This window comes from Ovis canadensis, chromosome 17 (genome assembly GCF_042477335.2).
Source record: "Ovis canadensis isolate MfBH-ARS-UI-01 breed Bighorn chromosome 17, ARS-UI_OviCan_v2, whole genome shotgun sequence".
Lineage (NCBI taxonomy): Eukaryota > Metazoa > Chordata > Mammalia > Artiodactyla > Bovidae > Ovis > Ovis canadensis.
Window position 1 is genome coordinate 14,462,598 of NC_091261.1, and position 13,429 is coordinate 14,476,026.

A 13,429-nucleotide genomic window follows, 5' to 3' on the forward strand; every position below is an offset into this window, starting at 1 on the left:
CTCCCGCTTTCTGCCCTCCCTAGACGTGCCCTGGCACCTCCACTGCCCATTCCTGGGGGCACTGCCCACTCCTCTGCAGGTGGCAGCCGGCTCTGCAGGAAGCGCCTGCCCTCTGGGGCAGGGGCGGGAGAACAGCCACTGTTCCCCCCTGGCTCCCCTCTATCCAAGGGGGTCCTGTCTCAAGCAAGACCCACTGTTCCTCTGGCCGTCTACATGACACCATTGAAAATGGCCAGATTTCAGGGGCGTGGAGGTCAGAGTGCAATGCAAGGGTTCAGGAGAGCCTCAGCCTCCTGTCCCATCCAACAGCTCTCCATTCAGGCGTGAGGACACACTGCTTGGGAAGCGATAACCTCTGACCCCGGTACTTCCCCGAGGAAACAAGCGCAGCAGGAGTGCGGCTCAGAGCTCAAGGCGGTTCCGTACCTGCCTCTCCCTGCGTGGCACGCAGGCTGCTCCCAGTGCTGGCAGCTGCTCCGCATGCTTCCCCAGGGTTTTCCTGGATACGCCAGTTCCTTACGTTGATGTCACTGCTCAGCTCAGACCTTTCAAACTCACTGCACATCAGCTTTAACTCACTCTGGTCGGAAGGCCTGGAAGAGCCACAGAAAATCCCGTCTGCACGGCATCCTGCGCACACACACCTGCTCTCCTTGAGACTGAACAGAGGTGAGAGTGTAAAACTGTGGCGGCTCAAGCCCTCTTCTCTCTGGGGGTGATGATGAGTAGCGTACAGAGATCAGGGAAGACGAGATTCTGCCATTTTAGAACCAGAACCAAGGTGGAGTTCATTTACTCACTGCATTTTACAGTGAGCGGAGTGAAACTGCACAGGTTAAGTGAGTCACCCAAGGTCAACTGGTAAGTGGCAGGTGCGGGACTAAACCCCACAACTCTCGGCGTGTCTTCCTTGGATTTAGTGTAAAATGACTCTGAGCGGATAACCCTGCTTCTTGGTGTCTGGGGGAAGGTCTCGGTGTTACCTGTCATCTTTTCTCATTCATTCATTTAGCAAACATTTATGCAGTGACCCCCACGAGTCACAGATTGTTAGGAAAGGTATCTACAAAGAAGAATGTTTTTTCCCCAAGGAATTCACCATCCAACACTTACTTCTCTCTAACTAGACCATGAACTTGAGGGAAGACCTGAAATATAGGTCTTATAAACAGAGACACAGAACTGCGCTGAGAACACGCAGGAAGGCCTAGGTGATTATTTCACACAGTCCGACGTCTGCACCTCATGTCAGGTGCGGCTGCAGGACCTGAGCGTGAGATGGAGTCCCCCTGGTTTCTGAGCACTCAGGGCAAAGAGTACAGAGACAGAAGCAGGAGCCGCAGGAGCAGGACGGCCAAGAACCGTCAGCTACAGAAGCAGCAGACGCTCATCTGATCACCTATAACATACTTCACAGTTATTCTGTGATAACTTAAATTTGCTTCTTTCGCATGTCAGAAACCTGCTTTCAAAAATGTATCTTAACATTCAGTTGATGAAACTCCACCCTAACCTTTTATCTTTCTGTGTCCATATCAAGCAAATATACCACTTTAAAGGAACCACGTAAGTCCATCAACTTTTTATGAGAATATAAGGGATGCCTTTCCTTTCTATAGGAGACCACATTGCAGCTTTCAAATAATGTAGCCTAAGAATAATTACCCATGAAAATAGTATTTAATAATTTAATAGATCAATAATTACCCATCAATAATCTAACAGTGGGTATCTGTCTTTTTTTTCCTATTTGCATGCTGCTGATTGCAGGGCACAGAACCAGAGCTTCAAGGCCCCCTGAGAGTGGGGAGGGGACTACCCTAGTGGTGCAGGGGCTAAGACTCCAAGCTCCGAGGGAGGAGGTCCAGGTTCGGCCCCTAGTCAGGGAACTAGATCCCACATACCTCAACTAAAGATTCGTGTGCTGTAGCTAAGACCCAGCACAGCCAAATAAATAAGTAGCTTAAAAAAAAAATGGTCCCCTGGAGTCATTTGGCCCGCGTCCCCATAAAGCAGGACACACAGGGGCAGTGGGGGGCAGCAAGTCACAGGGCTGCATCCCAAGGGTCCAAACAAAGGAGAGATGCTGTGAGCAACATCCAGATGCCCCCACCCGGGGGTCCTGGCTGCCAAAGGGGCTCTTCTGCCAGATTTCCCTTCCAACCATGGCAGCAACCACCACAGCAACATGGACTCTCCTCCACACAAACGTGGAGCTGCCGGAGAGCATCCGGGCAGACACCCACGGAACCACCTGGCTGGGCTCACAAGAAAGAGGAACCTCAGAAGCCAGCGCCCGACCGAAGACAAGCCAGAGCGCGGAGGGTCAGGCGGGAGAGCAGGCGCTGAGGCCCACCTGGACAGGGTCGGCGAGCCCGCCGGCGCGGGGCTGCTCAGCAGGCGCTCCGCACGTGGGGTCAGGATGCACACTCTACTCATCTAGTGGGGAAAACCCTCGAGCGGTGGAGCTGACGCGGAAGTAGGGTTAGAGAGCCACTTGTGGAAACTCAGACAAGTGGGAGTCCCACAAATCCTGGTGGAACCTTCATTTGGCAGATAAGCAAGGTTTGCCAACAAGAGTGTCTGACTGCCTGGGGTCACATCTGGCTCTGGGTGCAGGCCAACCTCGTAGTATCGGTACTTCACTTCCTGCAATGGAAGAACCTTTCTTCTGCAAGACGGAGCAGAAGATTCACTGCATGGGGCCCTTCTCTTTCATTATCAGAACCCCAGGCAACCCCGACAGCTCAGGGTCAGGCTGGGAAGATGAGCCCAGGGCTTTCTCTACCACCTGCTCCCTGTCACTTCACAGGCAGAACAAAGGCCCTGGCAAGGTGGAATGGCGAGGCTTTTCCCCTAAAACCTTCCATGGCTTTTTGCATTTTACCAAGTAAAATTTTAAAAATGTGTTCATTTTAAGGGGCTTTCCACAACAACAAAAGTAACCAGAAGATATGTTAATTTTAAGAATGTTAATTTTAACAATATATTTTCCTCTCAAAACACAAATACCTACACTCTCACATTATTGTATCCAACTCAACAAAAGATTGAAAGGTAACAGCTAAATGTAAAATTACAAAGTAAATAATAGATGAAAATGTAAAGGGATTGTAAACATCACACACCTCAAGACCTGGGCAGCACCCCTTTTTTTGTTTTTCCTGCACAGTCGATTTTTATTCCAATTTAAATTTTGTCCATTCCCTTCTTTCTTCTCCTGAAGTGCCTTCTTCCTGTAAGGATCTTCCTGCTAAAGAGGAAAGAAAGAAAATGTTAGTAAAGGCTTCACCTTTCTAATACACAGAAAAACCTCTGTGTGATTTTAACTTTTGAACATTAACCCCATCTGAATTCAGAACATTCCAGTACTAGTGAACACTGAGGACATATATTTCTCAATCTCTAGTCTGTTTTCATTTCCTTTCTTTTTCTACCTCCTTCAACCTCTGCAAAAAGAAGAAGAAGAAAAAAACACAAACTGTTGCCTGTGAAATTTCTCAGGGGCTAAAAAGGAAAGACATGTGTTAGCAATTTATGGTCAGCTTGCTGTTAACCTCAGCAGCAATAAATCCTCCGACCTTCACCTGTTTATTTGGTATGTGCAATTCACATGAATTACTACCGAAGAAAAGTCATGTAAAAACTCAACTTAGAGGAGTAATTTGTGTGTGTATGTTTTTATTTGTTTATAAATGAACTTTAGGAGAACAGCCAAAACTCCAGAGAATACTCCAAACTAGTTTAAGCTTTTCAAGTAAATAAAACCAAGAATATGCCTGATGTTTTTAAATGTGGTTCTGAAAAACTTAATTTAGCATGAGACATACATATATGATAAAATATATCTCAATTTTTTTAATGTGGGTTTTTTCCTCTTTCAAATGTTGAAGGGCATGTGGCTCTTTATGACCCCGTGGACTGCAGCCCACCAGGCTCCTCTGTCCATGGGATTCTCCAGGCATTTCCTCCTCCAGGGGATCTTCTCGACCCAGGGATCAAACCCGTGTTTCCTGAGGCTCCTGCACTGGCAGGCGGATTCTTTACCACTGAGCCACCTGAGAAGTCCCTTCAATGTGAGGCATGCTCACATTTTTCTAACAGGCCCGAAGGGAGGAGGGGTCCACTTGCCCTTTAAATAAGCAGCCCATCTCTTTAATGTCCTCTAAAACTTTTTTTTCTTTCTTCTACCATGCTGCCCCTTTAAAGCAGAAGAAAAATAAAAGGTTTTAGATGCCTGCATGTTACATGTCTGGGACAGTGAAAGCCTCATGTATCTATAAAAGAAATATGACAGATACCACTACCATAAACAAACACTAGAAATAAAATGACATTTTTAAACTGCATATGTGGTGGGATTATGGTATTTTTGCTATCTTTAACCTTTATTTTTCCCCCCAAATAAGTATTAACCTTTTCCTGATTCTGAGAGTACTTTTAAAACATGGCAAGTCAAACACATAAAATCCTATCCTATAGGACTTAGTGCTGAAAAGTTTGAAACCAAATAGACACACTAAAGATGTGTGGTCAGAGAAGCTGCGATTTTAAACATCAAATACAAACTACATTTATTTGAGTATTGCTCTCTTTCCAACCTGTGGTGGGGTAGGGGAAACGCCGGCTCCTCCCCACCTCACTCTGCCCCTCCCCCACCACGAGTTGCAAATACACAGCACAGCGGGGATCTGAGCCTTTCTGTCCCAGGGTCACCCACAAGTGAAGGGTGGTCACCCACAGGTGAAGGGCCAGCTTCTAATGGGGCCACAAGGGCGAGCTGGGCCGGAGCCGCTCTGCCCCGTGGCTGCCTTCTCCATGCAACCTGGGGAGCGGCGCCGTGGCTCACAAGAGGGGAGCGCCGGAGGGCTACCCCAGAGGGTGGGCTGCCGGAGGGCTTCAGGGGGGCGAGCCTCCGGAGAGCGGGGCCATGCTGCATGCTGGCCAAGGTGCCCCAGCAGACATGGCAGTGGCAGGGGAGAAGGTGCGTGTGTGTCTGTCTGTGTCTGTGTCAAAGAGGAGCATCAGGCGGTGCAGAGGCAGGTGGCCAGGGTCAGTGAGGGGAGGACAGGCCAGCAGTTGAGGCCACAGGTGGCGCTGAGGGGAACCAAAGCTACAGACTGTCGGGAAGCGGCAGGAAGACAGGGGCAGTGGGGCTCTGGTCTCTGGCGGTGAGGACGCAGGGTTAATCAGGGTCTGAAGGGTCCATGCAGATCTGAGGCTAAACTGCCTGACCCGAAGCCCACTCCGTGTGACAGGGTCAGTCATCTTGGGCAAGTAGCTTTATCTCCCTCTGCCTCAGATTCCCAAGTCTTCCAAAAGGCTGCTGTGAGGCTTCAAGCACCCGACACAAAGTAAATCGCGTCCATAAGACCGAGCTATTATCATCATCATTGTTAAATTACCTGATCTTCCTGAATGAGGGACAACTCAACTGACCACAGGGTGGGGAAATAAGATTTCCTAAGCTTTAATAATAAAAACAAGGGAAGAAATAAAAAAGAAATCAGACTGCACAAAGGCATTCTTAGAGCTACTCTACATAAGTCAAATAAAAGGAGGGAAGGGCACACTAAGGGAAAAAATCGTTTTACTATTTGACGAAGAGTTAACACCTTCACCTATGTTCTCAAAGAAAACAAAGGGGAAAAAAACACATTCAACAGCGAAGTGCACAAAGGACATGAAACGCAAGTTCACGAAAGAACCAGAGAAGGCCAAAAACATGAAGGGTTCCTCCAAAATATTTAATAATAGAGTATGTTTTTAGAAAAGACAAATTATAGACCAATTGCATCTCATCTTTCCATTTTGGCTTTAAAAACACAAGTGTGTTTACACTGCGTGTTTACACCTGCAAAGACAGGGACAGGCCAGGGGTGGGGCAGTGCGCTGTAACAGCGCGTGTCTCTCAGCAGGGCGAGCGAAACTGGCTTGGACATTCACATCTCAACTTAGAAAAAAATACATGTTTTAAAAACGTCAGTGGTAGGATCTTGGATAATGATATCTTGTGTTTTTCAGAATTTTACAAAAAGAACGAAGGAAAATCCTTACTTTTCTCTAGTAAGAGATTAAAACAAACAAAAAAAATGCAATTGTTTACCTATCCCACCGACCAAGACTTTGCCAAAGAACAGCGCTGCTGAGACCGGACTAATAGGACCACTGTCATGCACCCTGCATTCTGAGAGTAAGCTGGAGGTACACACGAGGCACCCTGACAGCTGATACTCTTTAATTCTATTTCTAGAAATCCATAGCAAGGATATGCCAGGTATACAGGCCAGACTTAGTTCACCATCCTGTTGTTTATGAAAATAAAAAGCTGCAAACAACTCTAATGTTCAACTGCAGGGAAATGGTTTGGATTACAGCACAATTAAGTGATGGAATGTTATATAACCATTGAAAACAAAGTTCCTCATTAATTTCTAACACGAGAAAATTCAAAATTGTGACATCATAACAAAGCTCCATATACACAATAATATAATTATCCCGAGTTTTTCAATACTTGCACAGAGAGGCAAGAGAATACAGAAAAACCCAAAAAGCGATCCATTCTGGACACATCTTTTCCTCCCTTCTTTACGCTTCTATAATAGTCATGAGTTTCTTTTCTAAGCGGGGGACAAGGGGTAGAGATCTGCTTACAAGAGAATAAGCAGCCAGGGCTGGGACTAAAATTTGGTTTGTGGCTCCCAAATCTGGGCTTCAATCTCCTTCGCCAATAAATCTGGAGGAATGCTCCCCATGTGCTACAGACAGATTTATACAGTCTTCTAAGCTGCAAAGTTAGGCCCCAAGAATGCACAGCAAAAACAAACGCTGAGCACTGCACTTGGGAATGTGTTTATTGAGAATGATTCTCTCCAAATGAACAATGACATGGAAAGTACACTCAAGGGGTTGTAAGGAAGAGGCTACGAAACAGCGAGCAGGCCCCAGAGCCAGAAGAGAGGACAGCCCACAGCCCACCCCAACCTGGCTGCCCCGGAAAGTCACTCAGGGACTGTGAGGAGTCTCGGACCCCCGAGCACAGCCCGAGCCCCCAGACTCTTGGCCCCAGTGTGGCCCCCGCAGAGCCCGCTGCCTGCACGGAGCAAAGAGGGGAGGAGGAGCCGACACGAGCCCTGGACCAGAGTGCAGCGAGCGTCCGGGCTCCGTGCACGCAGGTATTGATGCAGAGGGCGAGTCTGGACGGGAGGTGGGGAAGCTCTGTGGCTGGGGGCATTGGGGGAGCGGGGCATGGTGCCCCCCACGCACAGACAGGGCCACACCTCCAGCCTGGCAGCCCTGCATGGAGGGCCCTGCCAGGATCGGTTCCCCCCTCCCCTCCCAGGACTCATGGCCAGGGGGCAGCGGGGTCGGCAGCCCCTGGAGTCAGCCCCCGCTTCGCCGCAAGGCAGCAGAGCGTCCTGTTCCCAGCCGCATCCAGTCCCTTCTCCCCAAGGCCCACGGACTCGACTTCTGCTCTTGACCGTGCATCCTGTCTCTGCGGCCTGGCCAGCTCGCCTGCTGTCTGTCTGTCCCACTTGCCCAGTCAAGCAGACTCAGGCGGCTGGCCTCGGGGCCCGCGTCAGAGAGCTGACATCACCCTTCAGTGCTAACCTCCACGAGTTCCAGGCCCTGGGCCTGCCTCGCAGCGGCGGCTCCAGTTCCGCGTCTCCCACCCACTGGGCGCTCCCATGCCCGTCTGGCCTCCCCTCTGTTGTCAGTGATCACAGTCACACTATCACCTCCTTGATTCTAACTACTGGGCAGTGCTTCCCAAGGGCCGCCATGCTAAGCACTTATCACAGTCACTCCTCCAGTCCTCGAGACCCCAGAGGTGGGAGTACCATCACTACTCTCATGCTTGATAGAGGAACTGCGATGTTGAGCAACTCACCCAACGTTAAGGAGTAAGAGCTGGGCTGGATTCACACCAGCTGCAAAAACACAAAAACAAAACACCATGCCGCTTGACCACTAGGCAACACTGCCCTGAAATGAACATGAACGCGTCCCTGGGGAAGTCCCAATTCCCCAAATTCTAGTTCCCCAGACTTAAAACCCTCGAGCTATGTCTGCAAATGGCTCCTCTCCTTTAAGCACTGAGGTCCTCAGAAGTCCTGAGGTCTCTCTTCTACACTGTCCCATCCTGTACCCAGGCTCCAGCCAAGCCCGCCTTGACTACATCACACCGCCCAGCAGAGGAACAGCATCCCGGTGAGAAGAGAGCCAGTACCCATCCCTGCCCTCCTCAACCCAGCCTCCAAAGCCCCCGGGCTGGTCCTGCAGAAGTGCCCTAGTCACACGTCCATTCGAGCACGTGCTAAACGGCCACGCTGGCTCTTCATCACAGGCACTTTGCCCAACTTTATGAAACTGAATTTAAAGATCCTCAATCACGCCCCTCATGAAGACGGCAGCCTGCAGGCTGTTTTCCATTTGTCATCCTGCCTCACCACCCCCCGCCCAGGGCAGAAACCTTCAACAGCTCTCCATGAATCGCAGCAGGGTCCCCACATAGGCCACCCTCAGGCCAAATCCTCCAAAGAGCCTTTCTGTTTGGGCCAGAGTGCTTTTAAAAATTGGATCCTGGAATTCCTGAGCAGGCAAGCATCCCTTCCCAGGACCTGTGCTCACTTACTTCATAGTCTCCAACTGAGATTCAGGGACTAAAATCTAAACTTTTGAGTTGGCCTGAGAGGCCTTGGCGAGCTGGCCGGACTCTGACTCTGCCTACCTCCACTTCCCCTCCTGATTGAGCTGATTCTCGGCCAGACGATTCCCCCGCTGTGGCTCCCAACTGCGCCTCAGGGTCCCGTGTGCTGGGTGCCCATCTGCCCTCCCCAGCCTCTCCACAAACCCCCTGCACAAGCTCCTTTCTGCTCGGGGCTTCCACAGCCCTGCAGGCTAAGCCGACGTTCCCACCTCTGCAACCTGCGACAACGCGGCTGACCTGAGCACCTGACTACATGGAAATGTCTTGTCTTTCTCAACAGACCACAGATTGCTGGTTTGGAATGTCTGTAATTTTCTTATTTGGTATCACACTCATTTACTTCAGTGAAAAATTCATGCTTTTTATAGAGTTTAAGCAAAAACAGAATAGTGTAAAGAAGGGAAAAAAGAAATCATGCAAAATCCCATCACTGAGAAATAACCCAGTTCTCCCATTGATTATTCAGCAAGCCCTGCTTTAAGATGTCTTTTTAAAACCTATACGTACGTAAGGATGACAGGACAGATGATGGGAGTAATTTAGAAAACTAAGACCATGCATTGTTTTTAAATAAAACTTTAAGACTCAATTTTATTTGAACCTAAAGAAAATCAAGTAGAACCAAAGGAATGCCAACTTTCAATACATGTTTCTTTTCCACGTGATACATCAGTTCCCTAAGGGTGTCTCTAAGGTTAAGAGGAAGCTGGTGAAGCACATTTTGTGGGTTCTCACCTTTTTAAGCTACGTGCTTCAGTTTTGCACAGAATTGGCTCGCTACCAAGAAAGAGAAAATTAAAACTTACTTTACACTCACCTTTCAATCCCACCTCCTGTTTCTGCTGATTTTATTACTATTTCTGCTTCATTAAAGTTTTAATATTTGAATTCTGTTCTACAACCACAATTGACAGCCATTCAGCCTTAGTTCTGGATATAAAATGGACAGAAACCTCAAAAGATCTTTAACATGGCTTCCTCGATCCTGAGTCTATCTTTGCTTTTATCTTGGGTGCCTAAGTTTCACTAACTTCATTTTTCAAGCAAGGCTGCCAAGTTCATTTGCGCTTACAGATGTGTGCCTACTGCCTCTGAGCCTGAGTGCCAGCTTCCCTGGACAAAACATTCCTTCCCGTTCACATTTTCACTGTCTCAAGGAGAGAGCTCTTCTACTCTCAGATGTTAGATGCTTCTACAAAGTCTGAGGCAAACCTAGGGGTGTGTTTGATTTTTCCTGCCTTTTCTTTAAAATTTTATTTTTAACTAGAGAATGATTGCTTTATAATATTGTATTGGTTTCTGCCATATATCAACATGAATCAGCCACAGACACACGTATATTTATTTCCCGTCTTTTCTGCACAATTCTTTAAGCTTTAAGTTCAACACCTTAACCAGGATGTGCCTATGTTTATTATCACGGATCAGCATTTCTGGTGTACACAGTGTGTCTCTGAATCTTTAAATTCAGTTTTACCGTCACATTAGGAAATTTTTCTTCTATTACATCACTGAATACTTTTCTGATCCATTGCTGGGCCACTTACTGAGACAATCATTCTTTTACATCAGACTATTTTTGTCTTTGTTCCCCTATCTTTATCATCTTTTCCCTAAAATCTTCAATCTCTTAAAATTTTTCCTCCACATTCACTCTGGTTATCTCTAAACCTTTCCTTCGCTTAATAAGTAATTTTCAGCCACTGTCATACACCTCTTCCAACTACATCCTCACCTATTAATTTGCCTTTAAGAGCTTGTGTTTTACTGAATTCACAGTCTACTGTGTGAGGTGTTCTCAAAGTTCCCTTCGTGTCTCTGGACAGGTTTTCTGGATTGGAACTTTGGTCTGTTTCTGCAGGCTCTGCTCCCCTTCATTTTTCCTACAGTATACCTGCAGAGTTGTAATGCTATTTTTTCCACTGTGCCAGTGCTAATACACAGACAGCGCTATTCTGAGGTAAAGCAGATAAATTCTCCTAAATCCCTTTCCCACCTTTATCTGGGAACTTTGGTTCCTATCAGATCCAAGGCTGGGTTCTGCTTTTTAGACACTCTGCAGTGGTCTACACAGTGGGACAGTAGGGAGCCAGCTGGGTCAGTACCCAAGCTTTGCTCTCTCTTCTGGGAATCTATCCTGCCAGAGGCCACACACTGAAGCTAGACAGGCATCCCTCTCCTATGGGACACAGGCTTATGCTTCTAATCAGCAAGACTCTGCCCTTAAAAAGGATGCTGGGTAACAGAGAGAAGATATATGTGACCTGGTTCTACTCTACCAGTTTTACCCAGGAGTTAACCCATTTTGCTTAAGAACAGCTTCTCTTGCAAAAATCCCATGGATGGAGGAGCCTGGTAGGCTGCAGTCTATGGGGTCGCTAAGAGTCTGATACAACTGAGCGACTTCACTTTCACTTTTCACTTTCACGCATTGGAGAAGGAAATGGCAACCCACTCCAGTGTTCTTGCCTGAAGAATCCCAGGGACGGGGGAGCCTGGTGGGCTGCGGTCTATGGGGTTGCACAGAGTCGGACACAACTGAAGTGACTTAGCTTAATGTCATCAAAAATTATTTTAGTATCTACTATAGAATTAGAAGATAACCTTTCTGAACACATCAACCTCACCAATTATCCATGTGAAGTCGAAATATATCACGATCCTCTTTGAAAAGTATGAAATACAAATGTACAGTTATTATATAGATATTCGCAACTTAAAGCCCTAAACCTGGGTTTTGTTCTAAAAGGCAAGAAAAAAATGGATACAGACCTCGATTGAAGGTATGTCCTGTTTCTCAGAACACCCGTCGTCTTTAGCTGCTTTGTGAATCTTCTTCTCTGAAGAAGACTTTGTGTCAACCTTTTTCAAAGTTTCACAATTGTCTACTTCGTTCTTGACAGGCACTTGCTGGTTATTCCCTTGAATAAATAAAAATGATTCAATTTCTAGCTAATTATTTCCATTCACATTCCCCAAAGTTAAATTTCATTCCTACACCACACAATCTCATTTGATTTAATGAGGCTTAGACTTAAGGGCTGTTTCTGACATCCACAATGAACGCTCTAAAAATTTATTTTGTTTACAGGTGAAAATGCACTTATATCGAGTTCTACCAACAGTCATTAAGAGAGGTCATGGGAGGAAAGAGAAGGGACACGCCACTATTCACTGCAGCATATTCATAAACGCGAAAAGGTAGAAACAACCCGAATTTGAGCACAGACAAATGGATGGATAAATATAATATGCTAAATACCATGAACACCGTTCGCTTTAAAGAGGAACGATTCATCTACTACAATATGAACATAATTAGCACTGCTGAACATACAAACAGAAACGGTGAAGGCAGGGAGAAAAAGGAATGACGTTCCGCCATATGACACAACGCGGGCGAACACTGGAGACGTCATCAAGTCAAAGTGTTGGTCGCTCAGTCGTGTCTGACTCTTTGCAATCCCACGGACTGTAGCCCATGAGGCTCCTCTGTCCATGGGATTCTCCAAGCAAGAGTACTGGAGTGGGCTGCCACTTCCTTCTCCAGGGGATCTTCCTGACCCAGGGATCAAACCTGGGTCTCCCGCATTGCAGGCAGACTCTTCACCATCTGAGCTACTGGGGAGGCCACCAGGGAAGACACTGCACTGAGTGACATAAGCCCGGCACAAGGCAGATGCTGCGTGACCCTGCTCGTCTGGGGGACCCAGAGATGCCAACTTGACGAGGTAAGAAGAAGAGCGGCGGCTGCGGGACTGGAGGGGACAGAGCCCGGTGGTCACCGCTTGACGGCTGTATTCAGTTCAGTCGCTCAGTCATGTCCGACTCTCTGCGACCCCATTAATCGCAGCACGCCAGGCCCCCCCTTGTCCATCACCGACTCCTGGAGTTCACTCAGACTCACGTCCATTGAGTCGGTGATGCCATCCAACCATCTCGTTCTCTGTCGTCCCCTTCTCCTCCTGCCCCCAATCCCTCCCAGCATCAGGCTTTATTGGGATGATAAAAAAGCTCTGGAAACCAATGGCTTCCAGTGATGGCTGTACAATGATGTGAATGGACTTAAGGTCACTGAGCTTCATAATTTAAAATGGTAACTTTCAGCCTGTCTATTTTACTGAAGCTTTTTTCTGGTTGCATCATATGGCTCGTGGGATCTTAGTTCCTCGACCAGGATCTAACATGCAATTTTTTTTTTAAGTTGGAGGAGGAGGTAAAATCCTGGGTTATGGACATGATTCAGACACTGATCAGTTTTATGACGGAGAAGGTAATGGCATCCCACTCCAGTACTCTTGCCTGGAAAATCCCATGGATGGAGGAGCCTGGTAGGCTGCAGTCTATGGGGTCGCTAAGAGTCGGACATGACTGAGCGACTTCCCTTTCACTTTTCACTTTCATGCACTGGAGAAGGAAATGGCAACCCACTCCAGTGTTCTAGCCTGGAGAATCCCAGGGACAGGGGAGCCTGGTGGGCTGCCGTCTATGGGGTCGCACAGAGTCGGACACGACTGAAGCGACTTGGTGGCAGCAGCAGCAGCAGTTTACTTCTATGATCAGAAGAAAGTCTCTTAAGCTGCCTAAACTGCAGTTTTCTTAAATATGAAATGAAACACCTTCTCCGCCTGCCCTGACTGACTGTAATAAAGGTGCAACCAGAAAAGACGAAAATATTAAGGGTTATCACGGACAGACACAGGAACAGCGGGAGGG

General features: G+C 47.6%; 1 protein-coding gene across 6 annotated transcripts in view; it reads right to left on the reverse strand.

The window, feature by feature from the left end:
• TMEM131L (transmembrane 131 like) overlaps nt 1-13,429 on the reverse strand; it is a 174,517-nt gene that overhangs the window by 13,189 nt on the left and 147,899 nt on the right. For all 6 annotated transcript variants that reach the window (XM_069557298.1, XM_069557297.1, XM_069557296.1 and 3 more), the window contains 3 exons: nt 11,486-11,634; nt 3,129-3,253; nt 427-593 (listed from right to left, as the gene is read on the reverse strand). In XM_069557298.1, the coding sequence (XP_069413399.1) occupies nt 427-593; nt 3,129-3,253; nt 11,486-11,634 (441 nt within the window). The remainder of the gene's footprint in view (nt 1-426; nt 594-3,128; nt 3,254-11,485; nt 11,635-13,429) is intronic.